The sequence below is a fragment of the Lampetra planeri genome, unplaced genomic scaffold (assembly GCF_965212315.1).
Source record: "Lampetra planeri unplaced genomic scaffold, kcLamPlan1.2.h2 scaffold_114, whole genome shotgun sequence".
In the NCBI taxonomy this organism is placed as follows: Eukaryota; Metazoa; Chordata; class Hyperoartia; order Petromyzontiformes; family Petromyzontidae; genus Lampetra; species Lampetra planeri.
The window spans coordinates 8489-32757 of record NW_027613851.1 but is presented as its reverse complement, the minus strand read 5'-3'; the positions used below and the strand labels follow the sequence as shown (position 1 = coordinate 32757).

The 24269-nt window shown below is 51.3% G+C and overlaps 1 protein-coding gene and 1 long non-coding RNA gene across 2 annotated transcripts; one reads left to right on the top strand and one right to left on the bottom strand.

Moving 5' to 3' along the window:
* Positions 1-1798: 1798 nt before the first annotated feature.
* On the bottom strand, positions 1799-12976 carry LOC144738732 (uncharacterized). Its single transcript, XR_013589306.1, has 2 exons — positions 12463-12976; positions 1799-5202 (listed from the first exon to the last, which is right to left on the bottom strand). It is a non-coding gene; the product is annotated as an uncharacterized LOC144738732 (long non-coding RNA).
* Positions 5358-11948, top strand: LOC144738730 (uncharacterized). Its single transcript, XM_078621725.1, has 2 exons — positions 5358-6842; positions 11620-11948. The coding sequence occupies exons 1-2, from the start codon at positions 5571-5573 to the stop codon at positions 11629-11631; spliced, it is 1284 nt and encodes a 427-aa protein (XP_078477851.1). The 5' UTR covers positions 5358-5570; the 3' UTR covers positions 11632-11948.
* Positions 12977-24269: the final 11293 nt, after the last annotated feature.

Below are 24269 nucleotides of genomic sequence, written 5' to 3'. Positions count from 1 at the left end.
TGCTTTAGAAGCGACCTGGCTTTCACAAATGATAGCTCAACGAAGTGCCTTATCATCGCCAAAGACTCTAAACGCGTGATGTTGATTCTAAATTTGGAGGGAAAAACCGGAGGACCTGGAGAAAAATCCACTCGAGCGCGGGGAGAGAGAAAGAGAGAAACACCGCAAACTCCAAATATACAGCAGCCGTCAGGGTCGGGATCGAACCCACAACCTCCTGTACACCAGGCGAGGTAGTTAACACCTCGCCACCACGGCGAATTGAGAATATTTCCCCGTTTTTGCAACTGCCGCGCCAGGAGATCGAATCGAACCGGTGACGCTCTGGATAGCAAGTCCGGTAGAAGTGCTGCTGTTGCTATTGTTGTGGGTAGCATTTTCTTGGTTCTTTCGGTAAAGTCACGTAGAAGGGAAATAATAAAATAATAAAAATCAAACATAATAAAATACAATTCTCACGACGTTTCCGCCACAACGCAAGCAGCCGTCCTCAGGTGAAGAACAGGTCTGTCAGACGCTGTCTTTCCGACAGACCTGAGAATTGTATAATAAAATACAATTGTCACGACGTTTCGGCCACAACGCAAGCAGCCGTCCTCAGGTGAAAAACAGGTCTTTCCGACAGACCTGAGGACGGCTGCATGCGTTGTGGCCGAAACGTCGTGAGAATTGTATTTTATTATGTTTTATTGTTATCATTTTATTATTTCCGTTCTACGCAACAATGTAAGAATTGTATTATTTCCCTACTACGCGACTTTATGTTTTTATTTTTATTATTTTATTATTTCCCTTCTACGTGACTTTACCGAAAGAACCAAGAAGATGAATCCCTGCAGTCACGAAAGAAGCTTTAAATCGTGGGTAGCATTGTTTACACATTGCTCGAATTCCGTTAGTGTGGTCGAGGCTTTGTCGGGGAGGGCTGGTTCTGACTGCCCCTGGCTGCCCTCGGCTGCCCCCGGCTGCCCCCGGCTGCCCCGCCCCTCATCTTGGGCCACATTCCTGCGGGAGACGCGACCACCACCGAGTGAGACGCGAGACACGTGGGAGTGCAGTCCAACGACGCCTTCACGCGTTTGGAAGAGCGAACAAACCCACACACCCCCACCCACTCACCCACAAGGGGCCGTCCATAAATGACGTCACGCACCTGGGGGGGAGGGATTGAGAAATGTGACGTCACGTAAAAATGCGCAACTTTAAATAAATATAAACAACACGTTCTACTTAATTAAATAGACTTTTTAATGTTTTCTCCTACAACATCAGAGTGCAGCGCCACATTAAATACGCACCACAATGACAATAGTTTAAAGCGATTTGAAGCATGTTTTATATTTTTTGGGGGAGGGGGGCAGAGCTTTGTGACGTCATATTTGAGGGGGGGGGGTCTGACTTTTTGTGACGCCGTGTGACGAAAGGGGGGGGGGTAAAAAATAGTCCAAAATCGCGTGACGTCATTTATGGACGGCCCCTTTGCAATCTTTCCACAGTACGTGAAATGCGACCTTTGGTCCCATTCACACACGTGTTGTTTTTTTTACGACCCGTGAGATGTAGACTTTACTTGCTGACATTTTATTACACGAGCAGTCTGTGAAGGCTATACGGGGGATCTTTACGCAAATGCAAAGATCCCCCATATAGCCTTAGCAGTCTGGTGGTGGCAAGTGCTCAGTCCCTTTTACATGCACCTTTACATCATCCGCATCTCGTTTACACAACAAAGTCTCATTCCTAACAGCGTGCCTCAGCCGCACCGAACCTCATAAAAAATTAACCCGTAAAAACTAAGTTTTTCACTATAAATCCTTTATATGCGTGTTCAATGGGCCACAACCCAGCCCACATTGGTCTTTGAAACGGGCGGCTAGAGTCCTCTCGTCCTCTGGCTTGAGATGGCTGCCACCTATGGGTCAGATGATTGCCTGCCACCATTAAGCAATTGGTAATTAAATATAATTTATTTTTTTCCTAAAAAGTGTAAAATTTTGGAAACAAAATGTTCACGAACATTAATTGTCACGCACAACGAGTCTGTGTGCAAAATGTCAGCTCGATTGGATCACGGGAAGTGGGTTAAAAAACGACCGAAAGATTTGCACGGTCGTAAGCGCGCAAGCAAGCAAGTAAACTTAATATAAAGGATTTAAAAATAATATTCAGGGCTAACCTTGGCTCCTCCCACCCTCAACCAGTATATATACAAAAACTCTTTTCTGGAATTTCTCTCTACTTGATACAGCAATCGTGCTGTGACGGTTCCACATGAAGACGGAAGCTTGTGTTGCCTCCGAAACGTCGTGATTTTTATTTTATTTTAATTTGACTTTTATTAATTTACATTTTTTACCTACGTGACTTTACCGAAAAAAACCTAAGAACATGAATCCTTGCAGTCACGAAAGCTTCAAATCTATAAGTGGCAAGTAGCTGTTTGCGCATAGCACCTATGAAGGCAGGCAGCTATGTCTCCCGCGTGGCGATGTTTACACACTGCCACCCGGTTACCCATACACAAACAAAGATCCCCCGTATAGCCTTAACAGACTGTAGGGGCAAGTGCTGTTAGCGAGCACCTATGAAGGCCGGAACGGTACACGAGGGGGTGGGTGGGTGGCCAGCACCACGCCCGACCGCCTTTGTCTCCCTAGTGGCGATGTTTACACACCGCACCAGGTACTCATTTGAGGCTGAGTCAACCTAGGGGAGGCCCGGGACCGGTTCAGATAATCGTCACTGGTGTTGGCCGTGAGCGGGAATCGAACCCGTGTCGCCGGGTTCATAGCGCAGCGCGCTAACCGCTACACTACCGCTCCCCACCATACACACACACACGTGCGCGCACACACACGCCCGAGTCAACTGAACACAGTAGAGAAGTTTGCCTTTGCGAGTGCTGTGTGTGTGTGGGGGGCTCTCGATAGACAATGGCTCTTCCATTGTTGCGCCACTTTGATTACTCTGCTGCTGGAGGAGGAGGAGGAGGGGGTCTCGATTGAAAGCGTTCGTGACTGCAGGGATTCATCTTCTTGGTTCTTTCGGTAAAGTCACGTAGAAGGGAAATAATAAAATAATAAAAATATTAAACAATAAAATCAGTATTTTTAATTTAAAGCTTTCGTGACTGCAGGGATTCATCTTCTTGGTTCTTTCGGTAAAGTCACGTAGAAGGGAAGTAATAAAATAATACAAATAAAATTGATCTCTCTCTGAAATTTATCATTCTTGGGAAGAACGTAATCAACAGGGTAGGGTGTTGACTGTTATGTTATCCGACTCTCTGTTGTATTACATTACATTTCTAAGTACACTAGATTTGTGTTTCTATTTCATTTATACCTGATGACGATTGCTTGTGTTGCAATCGAAACGTCGTATGCTAGTATTTAATTTAATTTATTATTTTATCTTTATACCGTGACTTTACCGAACAAAACAAAGAATAGTAGCAGGAACCTCTTGAAAGAGACACCTGTGACCCAGTGCGACTGTTTTGTGGAGCACCAAGCAAATTGTTCAACTAAAACTCAACTAGATTTTGTGTTTAACCAGTGACAATAAGCGTGTTGCCTCCAAGTTCAAGTGTGTGCCTCCGTTAGAATCCACCAGAGGTGTGGACTCGAGTCATGTGACTTGGACTCGAGTCAGACTCGAGTCATGAATTTGATGACTTGCGACTCGACTTGGACTTGCATAACAATGACTTTGTCCCACCTCTGAGATGTGGACTCGAGTCATGTGACTTGGACTCGAGTCAGACTCGAGTCATGAATTTGATGACTTGCGACTCGACTTGGACTTGCATAACAATGACTTTGTCCCACCTATGAGATGTGGACTCGAGTCATGTGACTTGGACTCGAGTCAGACTCGAGTCATGAATTTGATGACTTGCGACTCGACTTGGACTTGCATAACAATGACTTTGTCCCACCTATGAGATGTGGACTCGAGTCATGTGACTTGGACTCGAGTCAGACTCGAGTCATGAATTTGATGACTTGCGACTCGACTTGGACTTGCATAACAATGACTTTGTCCCACCTCTGAGATGTGGACTCGAGTCATGTGACTTGGACTCGAGTCAGACTCGAGTCATGAATTTGATGACTTGCGATTCGACTTGGACTTGCATAACAATGACTTTGTCCCACCTATGAGGTGTGGACTCGAGTCATGTGACTTGGACTCGAGTCAGACTCGAGTCATGAATTTGATGACTTGCGACTCGACTTGGACTTGCATAACAATGACTTTGTCCCACCTCTGAGATGTGGACTCGAGTCATGTGACTTGGACTCGAGTCAGACTCGAGTCATGAATTTGATGACTTGCGACTCGACTTGGACTTGCATAACAATGACTTTGTCCCACCTCTGGAATCCACTACACAAATGTAACCACGTGATGTGAACTAAAGCTGCTCTCTCTCTCTCTGTAGACTGTGTTTTGTATTTCGCGGGCAAAGCCTCCGAGTGAACTCTCGCCTGCTTTTGATTTAAATGATAAAAAAAAAAGAACCAGCCCACCACGAGTGTGTGTCGAGCCAAGTGTGCCACAGATCTCCGGGGCAATTGGCTCTCAGCTGGTTTGATATAATACTGATATAGTCCTGTCTTCGTGTGTGTCTATCTGTCTTCGTGTGTGTCTCTCTGCCTTCGTGTGTGTCTGTCTGTCTTCGTGTGTGTCTCTCTGTCTTCGTGTGTGTCTGTTTGCCTTCGTGTGTGTGTCTTTGTGTGTGTATGTCTGTCTTCATGTGTTTCTCTCTGTCTTCGTGTGTGTGTCTTTGTGTGTGTATGTCTGTCTTCGTGTCTGTCTGTCTTCGTGTCTGTCTGTCTTCGTGTGTGTCTGTCTGTCTTCGTGTGTCTGTCTGTCTGTCTTCGTGTGTGTCTGTCTGTCTTCGTGTGTGTCTGTCTGTCTTTCTGTCTGTCTGTCTTCCTGTGTGTCTGTCTGTCTCTCTTTGTGTGCGGGGAGCCGGTAGCGTAGTGATTAGCTCGCTACTGCGCTACCAACCCAGCGTCCCGAGTGCAATTCCCGCTCACGGCCATCAACAACCAATGACGAAATTACCTGGGCCTCCTCCTCTAGGTTGACTCAGCCTCAAATGAGTATCCGGTGCATTGAGGGAGACAAAGGCGTTTGGTCGGGCCCGGTTCGGTGCACCTGTGAAGGGCGTCCATAAATGACGTCACGCACCTGGGGGGGGGGGGGTCAGACATTTGTGACGATGTGTGACGAGGGGGGGGGGGGGTGAGAAATGTGACGTCACGTAAAAATGCGCAACTTTAAGAAATAAAAATAGACAACACGTTCTACTTAATTAAATTGACTTTTTAATAAATGTGTAGGGGTGTCAGGGGAAGGATTCCCACCAATAGATGGGTTAGGGGGAGGGGTGATCGAGGTGATATAAGGGGAGAACGGGCGGGAAAGGGGGGCCTTTGGCGGGAACGGGATTGGGACGGCTGGCGACAGGTGTGAATGGAAGGAAAGGAATAAAGGACGAGACCCCTGCAATCTCGTGTCGGCTCCTCTCTACATTTGGTGGCAGCGGTGGGATCCTAATGGCTACAAAGAAGAATCCTCGCGGGAGGGAGCCGAGGGAGGAGGAAGCAGGGGCCGGGGATCCTTCACATCCTGGGCAACAAGGGGGCCTGCTGTCAGAAGCAGCAGAAGGGGGCCCGGATCGCCTGGAGGATCGCATGGAGGACCGCATGGCCCGCGTGGAGAGGGCGCTCCAGGAGCTCTTGCAGAGGCTCCCTATGGGGGGCCCGCCGGCACCGGGACCCCCACCCCCACGCGTACTACGGGAGGAGAGGCCACGGGAACCGGACGCCGACCAGCCGGCCGGGCAGGAGCCGCAACCAACCTCGTCACGCCAGCCGCCGCCGCTTCCGCCAAAACCCCCAGGGCTAAACACCCAACACGGAGAGCAGGTGGCCGGACGGCCGCGTCGGCTGGGGCCCGTCGACAAGTTTGTGGCTGAGGAAGAAGATTGGGAGGAGTTTGTCCGCCGATTCGAGGCTGCCTTCCACGCTCTCGAGTGGACAGACGAAGAGGCCCTACGAGCGCTGCCATCTGTTCTGGGCAAAGAAGCACTCTCCTCTTACACCTCCCTTCCCTCGCACAGCAAGTCCACGCTACAGGCGGCCTACGAGGCTTTGGGGGAGATCTATTGCCCGGCGGAAGGAGCCTTTAAACGGTTCCAGGATCGCCAGCGAGGGGCTAAAGAATCCCCTTTAGCCTACAGGGGGGCGCTGCTCGTGTTGGCGAGGAGAGCTTTCCCTCGCCTGGCCGAAGAAGCGCTCGAGGACCTCGTGGTCGAGCACCTCATCGCCTACGCTTGCCGCGCCGGCGTTGTAATGCCCGTAGTGACGCCGGAAGAACGCACCTCGCTGTGGGCTGCCCGGACCATCCAAGCCCACGAGCAGGTCATGGGCCGGGCGCCACCCGTGGGCCCGGTGGCTGGCGCGGCGGGGGGGAACAGCCCAGCCGTTGCCGCGGCGCTACTTGGTCCAGCGACACTAACCGCCGAACCTGCACCGTCACCACAGGCTGCCGGTGGGGCATCTGGGGACGGACCGCCGACGTCTGAGACGGAGCCATCGCTGCGGGAGGTGTACGCGGCGATCCGGGGACTGGCGGAGCAGAGGGACCAACCGCCGCGTCGCTGGCAGCCGCCTCTACAACATCGCGCCGAGCCCCCCCGACGCAACGCCCCGTGGGTCTGCCACCGTTGTGGTCGCGAGGGGCATGTGGCGAGGGGGTGCCGCACGGAGCCGGAGGCCGCCAACGTCACCTGGAACCTGCCGGGGCCGAACGCCGACAGGAGCCAGGCGAGTGACGCCGTCCCACCCGGCCTCTCGGGCGGGCCGGGTAATTACACTTCCGACGCCGCGAACTCACCGGGAGTCTCCTCGGGGTGGGCGCCGGTGGTGTCGTTTCCCGGTCCCCGCTGTTCTGGTCGGGGGAAGGGGATAGCGCCGGGGCCTGTGGTCGCATCGCGACCCGGAGTGGCGTCGCGAACGGACGTGACGTTGCGTCCGGAAGTGACGTCGCGGTCGGAAGTGGTGTCGCGGATCGCGCCGGGAATTGCGCCGGGGCCGTGGACCGCGCCTGGAATCGCGCCGGGGCCAGGGACCGCGTCGGGGATCGCGCCGAGGCCGGGGACCGCGCCGGGAGTCGCGCCGACGCCGGGAGGGACGTCGCGGACGGAGGTGACGTCGCGGGCGGAGGTGACGTCGCGGGCGGAAGTGACGTCGCGGCCGGCAGCGACGTCGATGCCGGGCGTGACGTCGCGCGCGGGCGGGGTTTCGCGGGCGGGCGTGGGTTCGCGGGCGGGCGTGACGTCGCGGGTGGGCGTGGTTTCGCGGGCGGGCGGGGTTTCGCGGGCGGGCGTGACGTCGCGGGTGGGCGTGGTTTCGCGGGCGGGCGTGGGTTCGCGGGCGGGCGTGACGTCACCGGCGGGCGTGACGTCACCAGTTACCTGCAACGCCGGCGAGTTGCCAGGGGCAACGGCCCGGGGGCGGAGGCAGCCCACACGATTGACATTGCGCCCTGGAGCAATTCCACGACCCGCCTCACCACCGCTTTGCGACAGAGCGAGACGGAACCAGGGGGACCACGCCCCCGTGACAAAGGAAAGAGAGGGGCTCACGGGAAGGCCCACCCCCCAGTCCCCACCGCCCCCTGCAATGGGGGGGCCCCCCCACACCACAAGGGGGGCCCATCCTACGTCACCTAGGGGGGGCAATTTGCACTACATAGAGAGCCCAGCCCGCAACCCAGGGGTAAGCCCACACTATGTAACAAGGGCGCGTTCACCCTGCTGGGACGCACTCCAAAGGGAGGAACCCCATCTTCAGTCCATCCACACCCATCCCCCATCATTTCACCATGCACCACAGGATAACGAGACGCCGCCTGGTCAGTGGCCGGACTCAGCCACACAATGGAGGAAGCTGGCAAGGCGGGTGGTAGCGGCCACGTCAGGAACCTCGGTCCTGGTCGGTGAAATCGCGGGAGTGTCGGCACGTATCTTGGTCGATACGGGGGCATCAGCCACGATCATCTCGAGCACCATGCATGAGATGCTGCCGGATAAAATCCGACCTTTAGTCCCCGTCAAGACAACGTTCATTGCAGCAAATGGAGGCAGCATGGGCTTCCTGGGCCAGGTTGAAGCCCCGATACAGATTGGGCAGCTTTCGGTAGCAGGACCCATCCTTGTCTCCGCAACGTTGCCCGTACCCTGCCTGTTGGGGACGGACTTTCTGAGGCGGATGCCAATGAAAATCGATCTGGCCAATGGGCGGGTGGAAGTCCAGGGAACGCATCTCCATTTCCTAAAGGCGGAGGGGGCCAGCCGGGGTGTACCCTACGTGCAGGCTCTGGTCAGTAAGTCTGTCTCCATTCCCCCGGCAGCCCAGATGCTGGTTCCGCTGCAATATCGGTCCCCCCTCGTGACAGCCCGACCAGACTCACCCATCCTGGTGTCTCCGGCGTCAGCGGCCATGGATCGTCATGCGCTGGTGGGGGCCGAAACTATTGTACAGAGGAACCAGCATCTGTTCATTCAGGTGCTGAACACCTCCGATAGAACAGCGACGGTGCAGGAGGGAACAGTTCTGGCCCACGTTAGTCCCTTGTCACTAGGAGCCCCAGGGACAGAGCCCGAGCTTGTAGGCAGCATCGGCCAGTCCGAGGACAGAGGGGCCAAATCGTGGATGGACCAGCTGGCGGGGCCTGAGCCGGGATTGCCGCCCGACCAGAAACAGCAGCTGCACTCGTTATTGCAGGAGTTCTCGGACGTGTTCAGCCGGGGACCGTTCGACCTAGGGCGCACAAATCTGTCACAGCACCACATCAACACGGGAGATGCCGCACCCCTGCGCCAAAACACATATAGAATGAGCCCAATGGAAAAAGGGCACATTCAACAAGCGGTGCAGGAGATGCTGCGGGCCGACATAATTTCTCCATCCTCGAGTCCCTGGGGGGCACCGGTGGTCCTAGTCAAGAAGTCAGATGGGTCACTGAGATTCTGTGTGGACTTCCGACGCCTCAATGCCGTCACGCTGGCCGATGCATATCCCCTACCACGTATCGACGACTCATTGGATGCACTGGCGGGAGCAAAATTTTTCAGTACGCTGGATTTGTTGTCCGGGTTCTGGCAGGTCCCACTAGACGCGGACTCCCGGCCTAAAACAGCATTCCGGACACCACAGGGCCTGTTCGAGTTCAACTGCCTGCCTATGGGCCTCCAGACGGCGCCGGCAACGTTCCAACGCATAATGGAGTTGGCCTTGGCAGGCCTCCAATGGGAAACGTGCCTCATCTACCTGGACGACGTCATTGTTTTCAGCCGATCATTCGAGGAACACATTGACCGATTGCGTCAGGTGTTCCTGCGGTTCCGGAACGCGAACTTGAAGCTCAAGCCGTCGAAGTGCCACCTTATGCAGTCGTCGGTACGCTACTTGGGCCACGTCGTCAGTGAGTCGGGAGTGGCTACAGACCCGGAAAAGACGGCCTGCGTGAGGGCCTGGGCTGTTCCCACAACGGTTCCGGAGGTACGCCGGTTTGTGGGTTTCGTTTCTTACTACCGCCGGTTTGTGCCCAACTTCGCAACCATTGCCAAGCCCTTGCACGTGTTGACGGCGAAGAACCAGAGGTTTTATTGGGGCCCTCTGGAGGAAGAGGCATTCCAGCAGCTGCGCTCACGTCTGACAGATGCACCACCATTGGCCTTTCCGGATTTTGGCCTCCCCTTTATCCTGGACACGGACGCCAGCGATGTGGGCATCGGCAGTGTTTTGTCGCAAGTCCAGCAGGGTCGGGAGGTGGTTATCGCCTATGGTAGTCGCGTGCTTTCATCAGCGGAGCAGCGCTACTGCGTCACACGTAGGGAACTCCTGGCAGTCGTTCACTTTGTGCAGCAATTCCGACCCTACCTGTATGGTCGCAAATTTACGGTCCGCACTGACCACGCGGCCTTGCAGTATTCGCTCCGCATCGACCAGCCTTCGGGCCAGCTGGCCAGATGGATAGAACGCCTGCAGGAGTACAGGTACCAAGTAGTGCATCGCAAAGGGTCCAGACATGCCAACGCAGACGCATTGTCCCGACTGGTGCCCCAGGGCCCTTGTGCATGCACCACAGGCGGGGCACGCTGCAAGGAGGCGAGGCCGGAGGGGACGGTCATCGCTCCTGTACGCACGGCGGAGGGCGCACAGGGTGAGGTCCAGCTGACCGACCACGACCTGGGGCTGACCTTGGACGATTGGAGACGGCTACAGCTGGAGGAAGCCCCACTGCGAACACTACGCGCCTCAGCAGAGGCAGGGGGGGAGGAGTACATCGTATGGGAGGATCTCCTCATGCGATGGGACCCGACAGGGCGCCGGCGATGCCTGGTAGTTCCGGAGTCGCTGCGTCAACAATTGGTTATGGACGTACACGGCCGCCAGCTGCTGCACCTGGCAGGGCGGAAGACACTGCACACATTACAGGGTCGGTACTTTTGGCCAGGTATGACCGCTGACGTGCATCGATGGGTCGCTACCTGCGTCGAATGTGCGCGGCGAAAGCCGCCACCCCGGGTAAGCCGGGCGCCCCTACAGCCCATCACGGTGACCAGGGTCAACGAATTGGTTGCGTTGGACATCTTGGGACCGCTGCCGGTCACGCCACGGGGAAATAAATACCTGTTGGTCGGAGTCGAGTACTGCACGAGGTGGCCGATGGCGTGGGCCCTCCCGGACCAAACGGCACAGACCATCGCCGATGCCTTCGTGGGAGGCTATGTCCTTGATAAGGGGGCACCGGAGCGGTTGCTCACGGATCAGGGCAGGAATTTCTCCTCACAGCTATTGAAGGACGTCTGCTCTATCCTGGGCACTAAAAAGGTCCGAACATCTCCATATCATCCCCAGACCGATGGGATGGTAGAGCGGCTTAACCGCACCATAGCGGCCATGCTGTCCCAAGTGGTGGACGAAAACCATTCCGACTGGGACCTCCACATTCCATCGGTCTTAGCGGCGTACAGGGTGGCCCCACACGCGGCGACGGGGTTCTCGCCGTTTTTCCTGATGTACGGACGGGATCCCGTTCCGCCTATTGAGGTGCAGCTGACGGACATTCCGGCAAGAGCCGACGCATGGCCGAAGGCACTAAAGACCTCCCTCATTTATTTGAGAGAGGCCCGCCAAGCAGCCGAGGCCGCATCGGCCGCGAGCCAAGAGAGTAATGTACGGATACGGGAGAGGACAGTGACAGCCAAGCCCTTTAAAGTTGGGGACCAGGCATGGCTACACTGTCCTCAGGTGCCGGTTGGCCTCTCACCAAAGCTGCACCGACCCTGGAAAGGGCCGGTCGAGGTCATCAAAGCACTCCGACCGCAGTGCGTCCAGGTCCAACTGGGTAAGCGACGATGGTTTGTACACCCCACCCGCCTTAAGCCATACATCTCTCCACCGTCATCTTCACCAACATCACCACCAACATCACTGCCAACATCATCATCATCCCTACCCAGGCCAAGGTCGCCGACCACCACGCGCCGACCGGCAGGGGGTTCGGTGCCCTGTGTTCCCTTGTCACCTACAGCACCCCATGTGAGGCCTGACGGAGCGGCGGCACGAGCGGGGGCCGGAGAGACAGCGGCGCCAGGCAAGGCGACACCGGCACCACCGAACCAGGGACCGCGACGAGAGGGCCTTCGAAGGAGGGGGCCGCCACGGTCATCTGCTGCCTGTGGATGTCCGGGCTGTTACGGGATGCTGGCTGGAGACCTGGGCAGGCCGCGCAATTGATTTGTTGTGTTATATTGCATTGTAGGGTTGTGGGGGGGGGTAAGGGCTGTCGTCACTGTCAGTGGTGGGAGGCATGGGGAGACTTAAATGGTCCATGGGGGAGGCAGAACCGAGGACGGTTATTTTTTCTCCGGGGGGGGGGGGTGATGTAGGGGTGTCAGGGGAAGGATTCCCACCAATAGATGGGTTAGGGGGAGGGGTGATCGAGGTGATATAAGGGGAGAACGGGCGGGAAAGGGGGGCCTTTGGCGGGAACGGGATTGGGACGGCTGGCGACAGGTGTGAATGGAAGGAAAGGAATAAAGGACGAGACCCCTGCAATCTCGTGTCGGCTCCTCTCTACAAATGTTTTCTCCTACAACATCAGAGTGCAGCGCCACATTAAATACGCACTACAATGACAATAGTTTAAAGCTATTTGAAGGATGTTTTATTTTTGGGGTGGGGGGGGGGTAGAACTTTGTGACGTCATATTTGAGGGGGGGGGGGGGGTCTGACTTTTTGTGACGCCGTGTGACGAGGGGGGGAGGGGGTCAAAAATCGTCCAAAATCGCGTGACGTCATTTATGAACGGCCCCTTACAGCACTTGCCCAACAGCCTGTTAGAGGCTATATAGTTTGGGGGGGGGATCTTTACCTTTGTCTTCATTACGTCACGATGAAGCAGCGAGTCCAGGTAGAGCGAGGTGAGTGGAGGGGCGAGAGAGTCACGTGCACAATCCCCGCAGGCTGCCCTGACCTGTGACCTCACCTGTCAGCTGACCTGTGGCTGTCCCACCGCGGCTCCCATTGGGCCCCCCGTGAGCCAATCACGAGGCGGGGACCTTTGTCCGCCTCCTCGACACAAATCGTGACAAAAAAGAGACAAAGATCCCCCGTGTAGCCTGGGCACACTCTTGGGGCAAGTGCTGTTGTTAGAGAGTAGCAGCACTTATGAAGGCCGGCACTGTGGCACACGAGGGGGTGGGTGGCCAACACCACGCCCGGCCGCCTTTGTCTCCCCAGTGGCGATGTTTACACACTGCACCAAGTACTCATTTGAGGCCGAGTCGACCTAGGGGAGGCCCAGGACCGGTTCAGATAATCGTCACCGGGTGTTGGTGGCCGTGAGCGGGAATCGAACTCGGGTCGCCGGGGTTCGTAGCGCAGCATAGCGCTAACCGCTGCACCACCGCTCCCCTCAATCGCCACCACCCCCACCACCACCCCCACCATCACCACCGCCACCCCCACCACCAACACCACCACCACCCCCACCACCACCACCAACACCCCCACCACCACCCCCACCACCCCCACCAACACCACCCCCCCACCACCACCACCCCCACCACCCCCACCACCACCACCACCCCCTCCCCCACCACCACCCCCACCATCAACACCACCACCACCACCCCCACCACCCCCACCACCACCACCACCCCCTCCCCCACCACCACCCCCACCATCAACACCACCACCACCACCCCCTCCCCCACCACCACCCCCACCATCAACACCACCACCACCACCCCCACCACCCCCACCACCCCCACCAACACCTCCCCCCCACCACCACCACCCCCACCACCCCCACCACCACCACCACCCCCTCCCCCACCACCACCCCCACCATCAACACCACCACCACCAACACCAACACCCCCACCACCACCCCCACCACCCCCACCAACAACACCACCACCACCACCCCCACCACCAACACCAACACCCCCACCACCACCCCCACCACCCCCACCAACACCACCCCCCCACCACCACCAACCCCACCACCCCCACCACCACCACCCCCACCCCCACCACCACCACCCCCACCACCAACACCACCACCAACACCCCCACCACCAACACCACCACCAACACCCCCACCACCACCCCCACCACCCCCCCACCACCACCACCCCCACCACCCCCCCACCACCACCACCCCCACCACCCCCACCACCAACACCACCACAGTGTAAAGGGCACTCTGAGTGTAATTATTACAGTAGGGGGTTGCGTGCTGGCGTGGGGGGTAGGGTATGTGTGAGTGTGTGTGAGTGTGTGTGGTGTGTGGTGTGCGTGAGTGTGTGAGTGTGTGGTGTGTGAGTGTGTGGTGTGTGAGTGGTGTGTGTGAGTGTGGTGTGTGTGAGTGTATGAGTGTGTGAGTGTGTGGTGTGTGTGGTGTGTGGTGTGTGTGAGTGTCTGAGTGTGTGGTGTGTGTGAGTGTGTGGTGTGAGTGTGTGAGTATGTGTGGTATGAGTGTGTGGTGTGTGAGTGTGTGTGAGAGTGTATAAGTGTATGAGTGTGTGAGTGTGTGGTGTGTGTGGTGTGTGAGTGGTGTGTGTGAGTGTGTGGTGTGTGTGTGTGGTGTGTGTGGTGTGTGAGTGTGTGGTGTGTGTGAGTGTGTGGTGTGTGTGAGTGTGTGGTGTGAGTGTGTGAGTATGTGTGGTATGAGTGTGTGGTGTGTGAGTGTGTGTGAGAGTGTATAAGTGTGTGAGTGTGTGTGAGAGTGTGTGGTGTGTGAGTGTGTGTGAGTGTGTGTGGTGTGTGGTGTGCGTGAGTGTGTGAGTGTGTGGTGTGTGAGTGTGTGGTGTGTGTGAGTGTGTGGTGTGTGAGTGGTGTGTGAGTGGTGTGTGAGTGGTGTGTGTGAGTGTGGTGTGTGTGGTGTGTGTGGTGTGTGAGTGTGGTGTGTGTGGTGTGTGTGGTGTGTGGTGTGTGTGAGTGTCTGAGTGTGTGGTGTGTGTGAGTGTGTGGTGTGAGTGTGTGAGTATGTGTGGTATGAGTGTGTGGTGTGTGAGTGTGTGTGAGAGTGTATAAGTGTGTGAGTGTGTGTGAGAGTGTGAGTGTGTGTGAGTGTGTGTGAGAGTGTATAAGTGTGTGAGTGTGTGTGAGAGTGTGAGTGTGTGTGAGTGTGTGGTGTGTGAGTGTGTGTGAGAGTGTATAAGTGTGTGAGTGTGTGTGAGAGTGTGAGTGTGTATGAGTGTGTGGTGTGTGAGTGTGTGTGAGAGTGTATAAGTGTGTGAGTGTGTGTGAGAGTGTGAGTGTGTATGAGTGTGTGGTGTGTGAGTGTGTGTGAGAGTGTATAAGTGTGTGAGTGTGTGTGAGAGTGTGAGTGTGTGTGAGTGTGTATAAGTGTGTGAGTGTGTGTGAGAGTGTATAAGTGTGTGAGTGTGTGTGAGAGTGTGTGTGTGTGTGAGTGTGTGGTGTGTGAGTGTGTGTGAGAGTGTATAAGTGTGTGAGTGTGTGTGAGAGTGTGAGTGTGTGTGAGTGTGTGGTGTGTGAGTGTGTTTGTTCGCTCTCCCTCTGTGGGCGGTGAAAGTGACAGGGTGTACTCTTGAGCAGTGCCTCTAACTGGGGATGTCACGCGACCCCCTGGGGCTGTCAGATGCCCTTTCTGGGGGTGCGAGACGTGGCCAGGTTTTTTGTGAGGTCAATCATCGAAAACACAAATTCGTCACGGGGCTACATTAATAACACAACTTTCTTTGTTTCAGCAAAGCCTCTGTGTAATTATGAACATTGTGCATTTTTTTTTACGATTAAGAACCAAAAGGGTGCAAGACTGCAGTCAATATTAAGAAACATTGCACTACACTAAACATTACTATACACTACATTATACACTACACTACTATACACTACACTACTATACACTACATTATACACTACACTATACACTACATTATACACTACACTACATTATACACTACACTACTATACACTACATTATACACTACACTACTATACACTACACTACTGTACACTACATTATACACTACACTACTATACACTACACTACTATACACTACATTATACACCACACTACTATACACTACACTACTATACACTACATTATACACTACATTATACACTACATTATACACTACACTACTATACACTACATTATACACTACACTACTATACACTACACTACACACTACTATACACTACACTACTATATACTACACTACTATATACTACACTTAACATCACTCTACTATACACTACACTATACACTACACTATACACTACTATACACTACACTACTATATACTACACTTTACATCACTCTACTATACACTACTCTACATTACACTATAAACTACACTACTATACACAACACTATACACTACTATAAACACTACACTATACACTATACACTACGCTACTATGCACAACACTACCGTACACTACACTATACACGACTATACACTACGCTATACACTACATCAGTGGTTCTTCTTAACCAGGGGGTGTCACGCCATCCCCTGGGGGTGTGAGATGCCCTTCCTGGGGGTGTGTAGGAGACGTGGCTACATTTTTTCTAGAAGGTCATTCACGGTGGCTAGGAGATGTTAACGACCTCGCCCGGTCTACAGGAAGATCGTGGGTTCGATCCCGACCCTGACACTTGTATATTTGGAGTTTGAGTGTCTCTCTCTCTCATCATCATCACGGTGGCTATGAGATGTTAACTACCTCGCCTGGTGTGCAGGAGGTCGTGGGTTCGATCCTGACACTGACGCCTGCTGCTGTATATTTGGAGTTTGCGTGTCTCTCTCTCTCATTATCATCACGGTGGCTATGAGATGTTAACTACCTCGCCTGGTGTACAGGACGTCGTGGGTTCGATCCTGACCCTGACGCCTGCTGCTGTATATTTGGAGTTTTTGTGTCTCTTTCTCTCATCACCACGGTAGCTAGGAGATGTTAACGACCTCGCCCGATATACAGGAAGATCGTGGGTTCGATCCCGACCCTGACACCTGTTTATTTGGAGTTTGAGTGTCTCTCTCATCATCACGGTGGCTATGAGATGTTAACTACCTCGCCTGGTATACAGGAGGTCGTGGGTTTGATCCCGACACTGACGCCTGCTGCTGTATATCTGGAGTTTGCGTGTCTCTCTCTCCCCGTGGTCGCGTGGATTTTTCTCCGGGTCCATCCGCGTTTTCCCCTCAACATTTATAATGAATGTCACGCATTTAGAGATATTTGGCTGCTGTAAATTTCCACGCGATGACGATGATGATGACGATGATGACGACGACGATGACGATAATGACGATGACGAAATTGATGATGACGATGATGATGACGATGATGACGACGACGATAATGACGATGATGACGATGATGAAGATGATGATGACGATGATGATGACGATGATGACGACGACGATGACGATAATGACGATGACGAAATTGATGATGACGATGATGATGACGATGATGACGACGACGATAATGACGATGATGACGATGATGAAGATGATGATGACGATGATGATGAAGATGATGACGACGATGATGACGACGATGATGACGATAATGACGATGACGAAATTGATGATGACGATGATGATGACGATGATGACGACGACGATGACGATGATGAAGATGATGAAGATGATGATGACGATGATGACGATGATGAAGATGATGATGACGATGATGATGACGATGATGACGATGATGATGACGATGATGACGATGATGATGAAGATGATGATGATGATGACGATGATGACAACGATGATGACGATAATGACGATGACGACGATGATGATGATGATGATGACGATGATGACGACGATGACGACGATGATGATGACGACGATAACGATGATGATGATGACGACGATGACGATGATGATGACGATGATGATGACGACGATGATGACGATGACGACGACGATGATGACGACAAGCCCACTTCGTCGAGCTATCGTTTGTGAAAACCGGGTCGCTTCTGAATGAAAACGATACATAGCAGCTCACTGGAGCCCTACTTGGTAAAATTACAAATATATTTCACGTAGTTTTGGAGACACCTGTACGGATTTCACCCGCATAGCGTACGGCAAATTGGCCGTGTTGCGTTGCGCGTGTGCCCAGTGTCGGGAGTGAATGACATAGCACGGCGGACAGAATATGCCGGTACAGCGATAACGTTTATTCCACTTTGCTGTATCACAGTTGTGACCAACGCTATGGAACACATTCTTAGGTTTTTTCGGTAAAGTCACGTAGGTAAAAATGTTAAATTAATAAAAGTAAAATAAAATAAAAATAAAATAAAAATTAATAAAATTCACGACGTTTCGGAGGCAACACAAGCTTCCGTCTTCAGGTGGAACCGTCACAGCACGCTTGCTGTATCAAGCATTTATGCTTATGCCTCAAAAAGTATAGAAAAGGGATATTTATTCCCCGCAAAACTTTGCTTTTGTGACCACGACTTTATGTGAAGGAATGACACAAACGCACACCGCGTTTTCTCATGGAAAATGGGTACATTTCTAAATATCACTGTCCTGGTCACAAAAGCAAAGTCTGTGGGGGAATAACAGCCAGTTTCTGTACTTTTGAGGCATAAGCAATTAGGAAAATAACACTTACTACCCAGGAACAAAAAAAAATTGTTACACAGCTTTCTCACCTGATGACGGGCGCTTGTGTTGTGCCCGAAACGTCGTGATTTGTTTTATTTTCTACCCACGTGACTTTACCGAAAGAACCAATGAGAGGCGTATGGATTCCTGCAGTGACGAAAGCTTCACATCAAGATTGTTACTATTATAACATTTTATCTACAAAATTACACCTTGCCATATTTAGAACATGTTACCCAATTTGTATTTTAAGATTGTATATTACGGCTAATTCACATTTTATATTGTGTTCTTATTCAAAATTTTACATACTTTAGCCCCTTAGTATTAGTTAGACTTTGTAACTTTAGTATAGTTAGACTGTATACCACTTATTTAAGTTTTAAGATTCCTACATGTTGAATGTATACACCTTTCTGCCATAGTAAATTCCTTGTCTGTGCGAACTTTCATGGCGAATAAAACCATTTCGGTTACACAGCGTCATTAATGGAGTGGATTATTCTCTTTGCCTTAGTGTCCTGGTTACAAAAGCAAAGTTTGTGGGGGAATAATAACAGCCATCTTCTGTACTTTTGATTTCAAGCTTTCGTGACTGCAGGGATTCATCTTCTTGGTTCTTTCGGTAAAGTCACGTAGAAGGGAAATAATAAAATAATAAAAATAAAACATATAATGTTTTATTTTATTTTATTAATAAAATAAAAAATAGAATAATAAAATAATAAAAATAAACATAATATGTTTTATTTTAATAAAATAATAAAAATAAACATAATATGTTTTCTTTTAATAATAAAAATAAAACATATTATGTTTATTTTTATTATTTAATAATGAAAATAAAACATATTATGTTTATTTTTTATTATTTTATTATTCTATTTTGTTAATAAAATAAAACACATGTTTTATTTTTATTAAATAAAACATGTTTTATTTTTTATTATTTTATTATTTCCCTCCTACGTGACTAATAATAAAATAAAAAAATAAAACATAATATGTGTTATTTTTATTATTTTATTATTTCCCTTCTACGTGATTTTACCGAAAGAACCAAGAAGATCTTCTGTACTTTTGAGGCATATGCAATTAGGAAAAAAATAACACTTACTACCCAGGAACTAAAAAAACATGTTTTTTGTGTTAGACACTGCTGCACTAATCGACCCTGCTCGGTTGACCGAGGCAGTTCAGGGAATGCGCCAGGGGCCGGCTTCGTGGAAGACAATTTTTGTCACGGACCGAGGGTGGGTGGGGGTGGGGTCATCATTGGGTAATATAAAAAAAATATAGTTTAGTTTTATTTTCTTGGTTCTTTCGGTAAAGTCATCACGTAGAAGGGAAGTAATAAAATAATAAACATAATAAAATAATTCTCACGACGTTTCGGCCACAACGCAAGCAGCCGTCCTCAGGTGAAGACCAGGTCTGTCGGGGAGAGAATTATTTTATTATGTTTTATTTTTATTATTTTATTATTTCCCTTCTACGTGACTTTACCGAAAGAACCAAGAAGAGGAATCCCTGCAGTCACGAAAGCTTTAAATCGAAATTTAGTTCTGAATATGATGAGTAGATATTTTGACGGGACCTTTTTTTGTGCCAGTATCAATGGAATATAAAAACAAGAATAGGTTTGACCCTTTGCGGCAATAAAACAGTTAGTTGTGTTAAGATGTTTAAACACCAAATAGAAACCTTTTGCAAGGAATCACGGTACCTGTAGTGAACACGCAAACACAAACATGCTCTGATAACAACGCGACATTGTTCTTGTCCTGTTCGCCTTGTGGCGTTGATCTCCCGTCTGACTCTGGCGGTGAGACTGGGACACGAAGAAGACTGCTGCTGGCTCTGGTGTAGGCCAATCAGTCTCAAAGACAACGCATCACACATTAGTATCAGAGCCAAGCCGCAACATTTACAAAACAACCGGTTAGTGCTGTACTAGTGACAAATTGATAATTGTTTTTTTACCTTTCTATCTGGCAACAAAACTGACACCTTTTTTTTACAAGGAGTCATGTTTGCATAGACCACAATACCTGCGGTCATAATGCAAAAAAAACACAACTCTGAAGGGTAAACAACCAATTATCATATTTTTTACTGCCAAAGGAGGTTCCAATGTTGTAACATGCTAGATGACACACACACTCAACCACCTCATCCAACGTGCCCTGCGCTGTGTCGCAATACACAGGGGGGTGGGTGTGGGTGAGGGGTGGGGGTGAGGGCTGCCTACGTGCGGAGAGAGCGAGCTCGCTAACAGCACTTGGCTCTAGCAGTCTGTTGAGGCTATACCGGGGGGAGGGGAGAGAGGGCAGCTTTACCTTTGTGGGGAGCGGTGTTGGCGCGTCAGTCTGCGGAACCCGGCGAACCGGGTCCCGATGTCCCGTTCGCGACCACCGCCGGTGACGATTATCTGAACCGGTGCTGGGACTCCCCTAGGTCGACTCGACCTCATTTGAGTTTACCTGGTGCGGTGTGTCAGCATCGTCACTGGGGAGACAAAGGCGGCCGGGCGTGGGGCTGGCCAGCCCACCCAGCCCTCTCGTGCGCCGTGCTTCGAGCTGCTCTTTGTGTTCAGTTTGGTGTCCTTCATCCGCACCTCCGATTAGCACGTTTGGCTATGTACGGTACGAAAGAAGTTCTACTTCCATACACACATACTACCCATAGACTCAACACTGCCCATAGACTCAACACTGCCCATAGACTCAACACTGCCCAAAGACTCAACACTGCCCATAGACTCAACACTGCCCATAGACTCAACACTGCCCATAGACTCAACACTGCCCATAAACTCAACACTGCCCAAAGACTCAACACTGCCCAAAGACTCAACACTGCCCATAGACTCAACACTGCCCATAGACTCAACACTGCCCATAGACTCAACACTACCCATAGACTCAACACTGCCCATAGACTCAACACTGCCCATAGACTCAACACTACCCATAGACTCAACACTACCCATAGACTCAACACTACCCATAGACTCAACACTGCCCATAAACTCAACACTGCCCAAAGACTCAACACTGCCCAAAGACTCAACACTGCCCATAGACTCAACACTACCCATAGACTCAACACTGCCCATAGACTCAACACTACCCATAGACTCAACACTGCACCATAGACTCAACACTGCCCATAGACTCAACACCACCCATAGACTCAACACTGCCCATAGACTCAACACTGCCCATAGACTCAACACTGCCCATAGACTCAACACTGCCCATAGACTCAACACTGCACCATAGACTCAACACTGCACCATAGACTCAACACTGCACCATAGACTCAACACTACCCATAGACTCAACACTGTCCATAGACTCAACACTGCACCATAGACTCAACACTGCCCATAGACTCAACACTGCCCTTAGACTCAACACTGCCCATAGACTCAACACCACCCATAGACTCAACACTGCACCATAGACTCAACACTGCACCATAGACTCAACACTGCACCATAGACTCAACACTGCACCATAGACTCAACACCACCCATAGACTCAATACTGCACCATAGACTCAACACTGCACCATAGACTCAACACTGCACCATAGACTCAACACTGCACCATAGACTCAACACCACCCATAGACTCAACACTGCACCATAGACTCAACACTGCACCATAGACTCAACACTGCCCATAGACTCAACACTGCACCATAGACTCAACACTGCCCATAGACTCAACACTGCACCATAGACTCAACACCACCCATAGACTCAACACTGCACCATAGACTCAACACTGCACCATAGACTCAACACTGCCCATAGACTCAACACTACCCATAGACCAACACTACCCATAGACTCAACACTGCACCATAGACTCAACACCACCCATAGACTCAATACTGCACCATAGACTCAACACTGCACCATAGACTCAACACTGCACCATAGACTCAACACTGAACCATAGACTCAACACCACCCATAGACTCAACACTGCACCATAGACTCAACACTGCACCATAGACTCAACACTGCCCATAGACTCAACACTGCACCATAGACACAACACTGCCCATAGACTCAACACTGCACCATAGACTCAACACCACCCATAGACTCAACACTGCACCATAGACTCAACACTGCACCATAGACTCAACACTGCCCATAGACTCAACACCACCCATAGACTCAACACTGCCCATAGACTCAACACTGCCCATAGACTCAACACTGCCCATAGACTCAACACTGCCCATAGACTCAACACTGCACCATAGACTCAACACTGCACCATAGACTCAACACTGCACCATAGACTCAACACTACCCATAGACTCAACACTGTCCATAGACTCAACACTGCACCATAGACTCAACACTGCCCATAGACTCAACACTGCCCTTAGACTCAACACTGCCCATAGACTCAACACCACCCATAGACTCAACACTGCACCATAGACTCAACACTGCACCATAGACTCAACACTGCACCATAGACTCAACACTGCACCATAGACTCAACACTGCACCATAGACTCAACACCACCCATAGACTCAATACTGCACCATAGACTCAACACTGCACCATAGACTCAACACTGCACCATAGACTCAACACTGCACCATAGACTCAACACCACCCATAGACTCAACACTGCACCATAGACTCAACACTGCACCATAGACTCAACACTGCCCATAGACTCAACACTGCACCATAGACTCAACACTGCCCATAGACTCAACACTGCACCATAGACTCAACACCACCCATAGACTCAACACTGCACCATAGACTCAACACTGCACCATAGACTCAACACTGCCCATAGACTCAACACTACCCATAGACCAACACTACCCATAGACTCAACACTGCCCATAGACTCAACACTGCACAAAGACCAACACTGTCCATAGACTCAACACTACCCATAGACTCAACACTGCCCATAGACTCAACACTGCCCATAGACCAACACTGACCATAGACTCAACACTACCCATAGACTCAACACTACCCATAGACTAATACTGCCCATAGACTCAACACTGCCCATAGACTCAACACTGCCTATAGACTCAACACTGCACCATAGACTCAACACTGCCCATAGACTCAACACTAGCCATAGACTCAACACTGCCCATAGCCTCAACACTGCCCATAGACTCAACACTGCCCATAGACTCAACACTGCCCATAGACTCAACACTGCCCATAGACTCAACACTGCCCATAGACTCAACACTACCCATAGACTCAACACTGCCCATAGACTCAACACTGCCCATAGACTCAACACTACCCATAGACTCAACACTGCCCATAGACTAATACTGCCCATAGACTCAACACTACCCATAGACTAATACTGCCCATAGACTCAACACTGCCCATAGACTCAACATTGCCTATAGACTCAACACTGCCCATAGACTCAACACTGCCCATAGACTCAACACTACCCATAGACTCAACACTGCCGAATAACTCAACACTGCCCATAGACTCAACACTGCCCATAGACTCAACACTGCCCATAGACTCAACACTACCCATAGACTCAACACTGCCCATAGCCTCAACACTGCCCATAGACTCAACACTGCCCATAGACTCAACACTGCCCATAGACTCAACACTGCCCATAGACTCAACACTACCCATAGACTCAACACTGCCCATAGACTCAACACTGCCCATATACTCAACACTGCCCATAGACTCAACATTGCCCATAGACTCAACACTGCCCATAGACTCACACTGCCCATAGACTCAACACTGCCCATAGACTCAACACTACCCATAGACTAATACTGCCCATAGACTCAACACTGCCCATAGACTCAACACTGCCCATAGACTCAACACTGCCCATAGACTCACACTGCCCATAGACTCAACACTACCCATAGACTCAACACTGCCCATAGACTCAACACTGCCCATAGACTCAACACTGCACCATAGCCTCAACACTGCACCATAGACTCAACACCACCCATAGACTCAACACTGCCCATAGACTCAACACTGCCCATAGA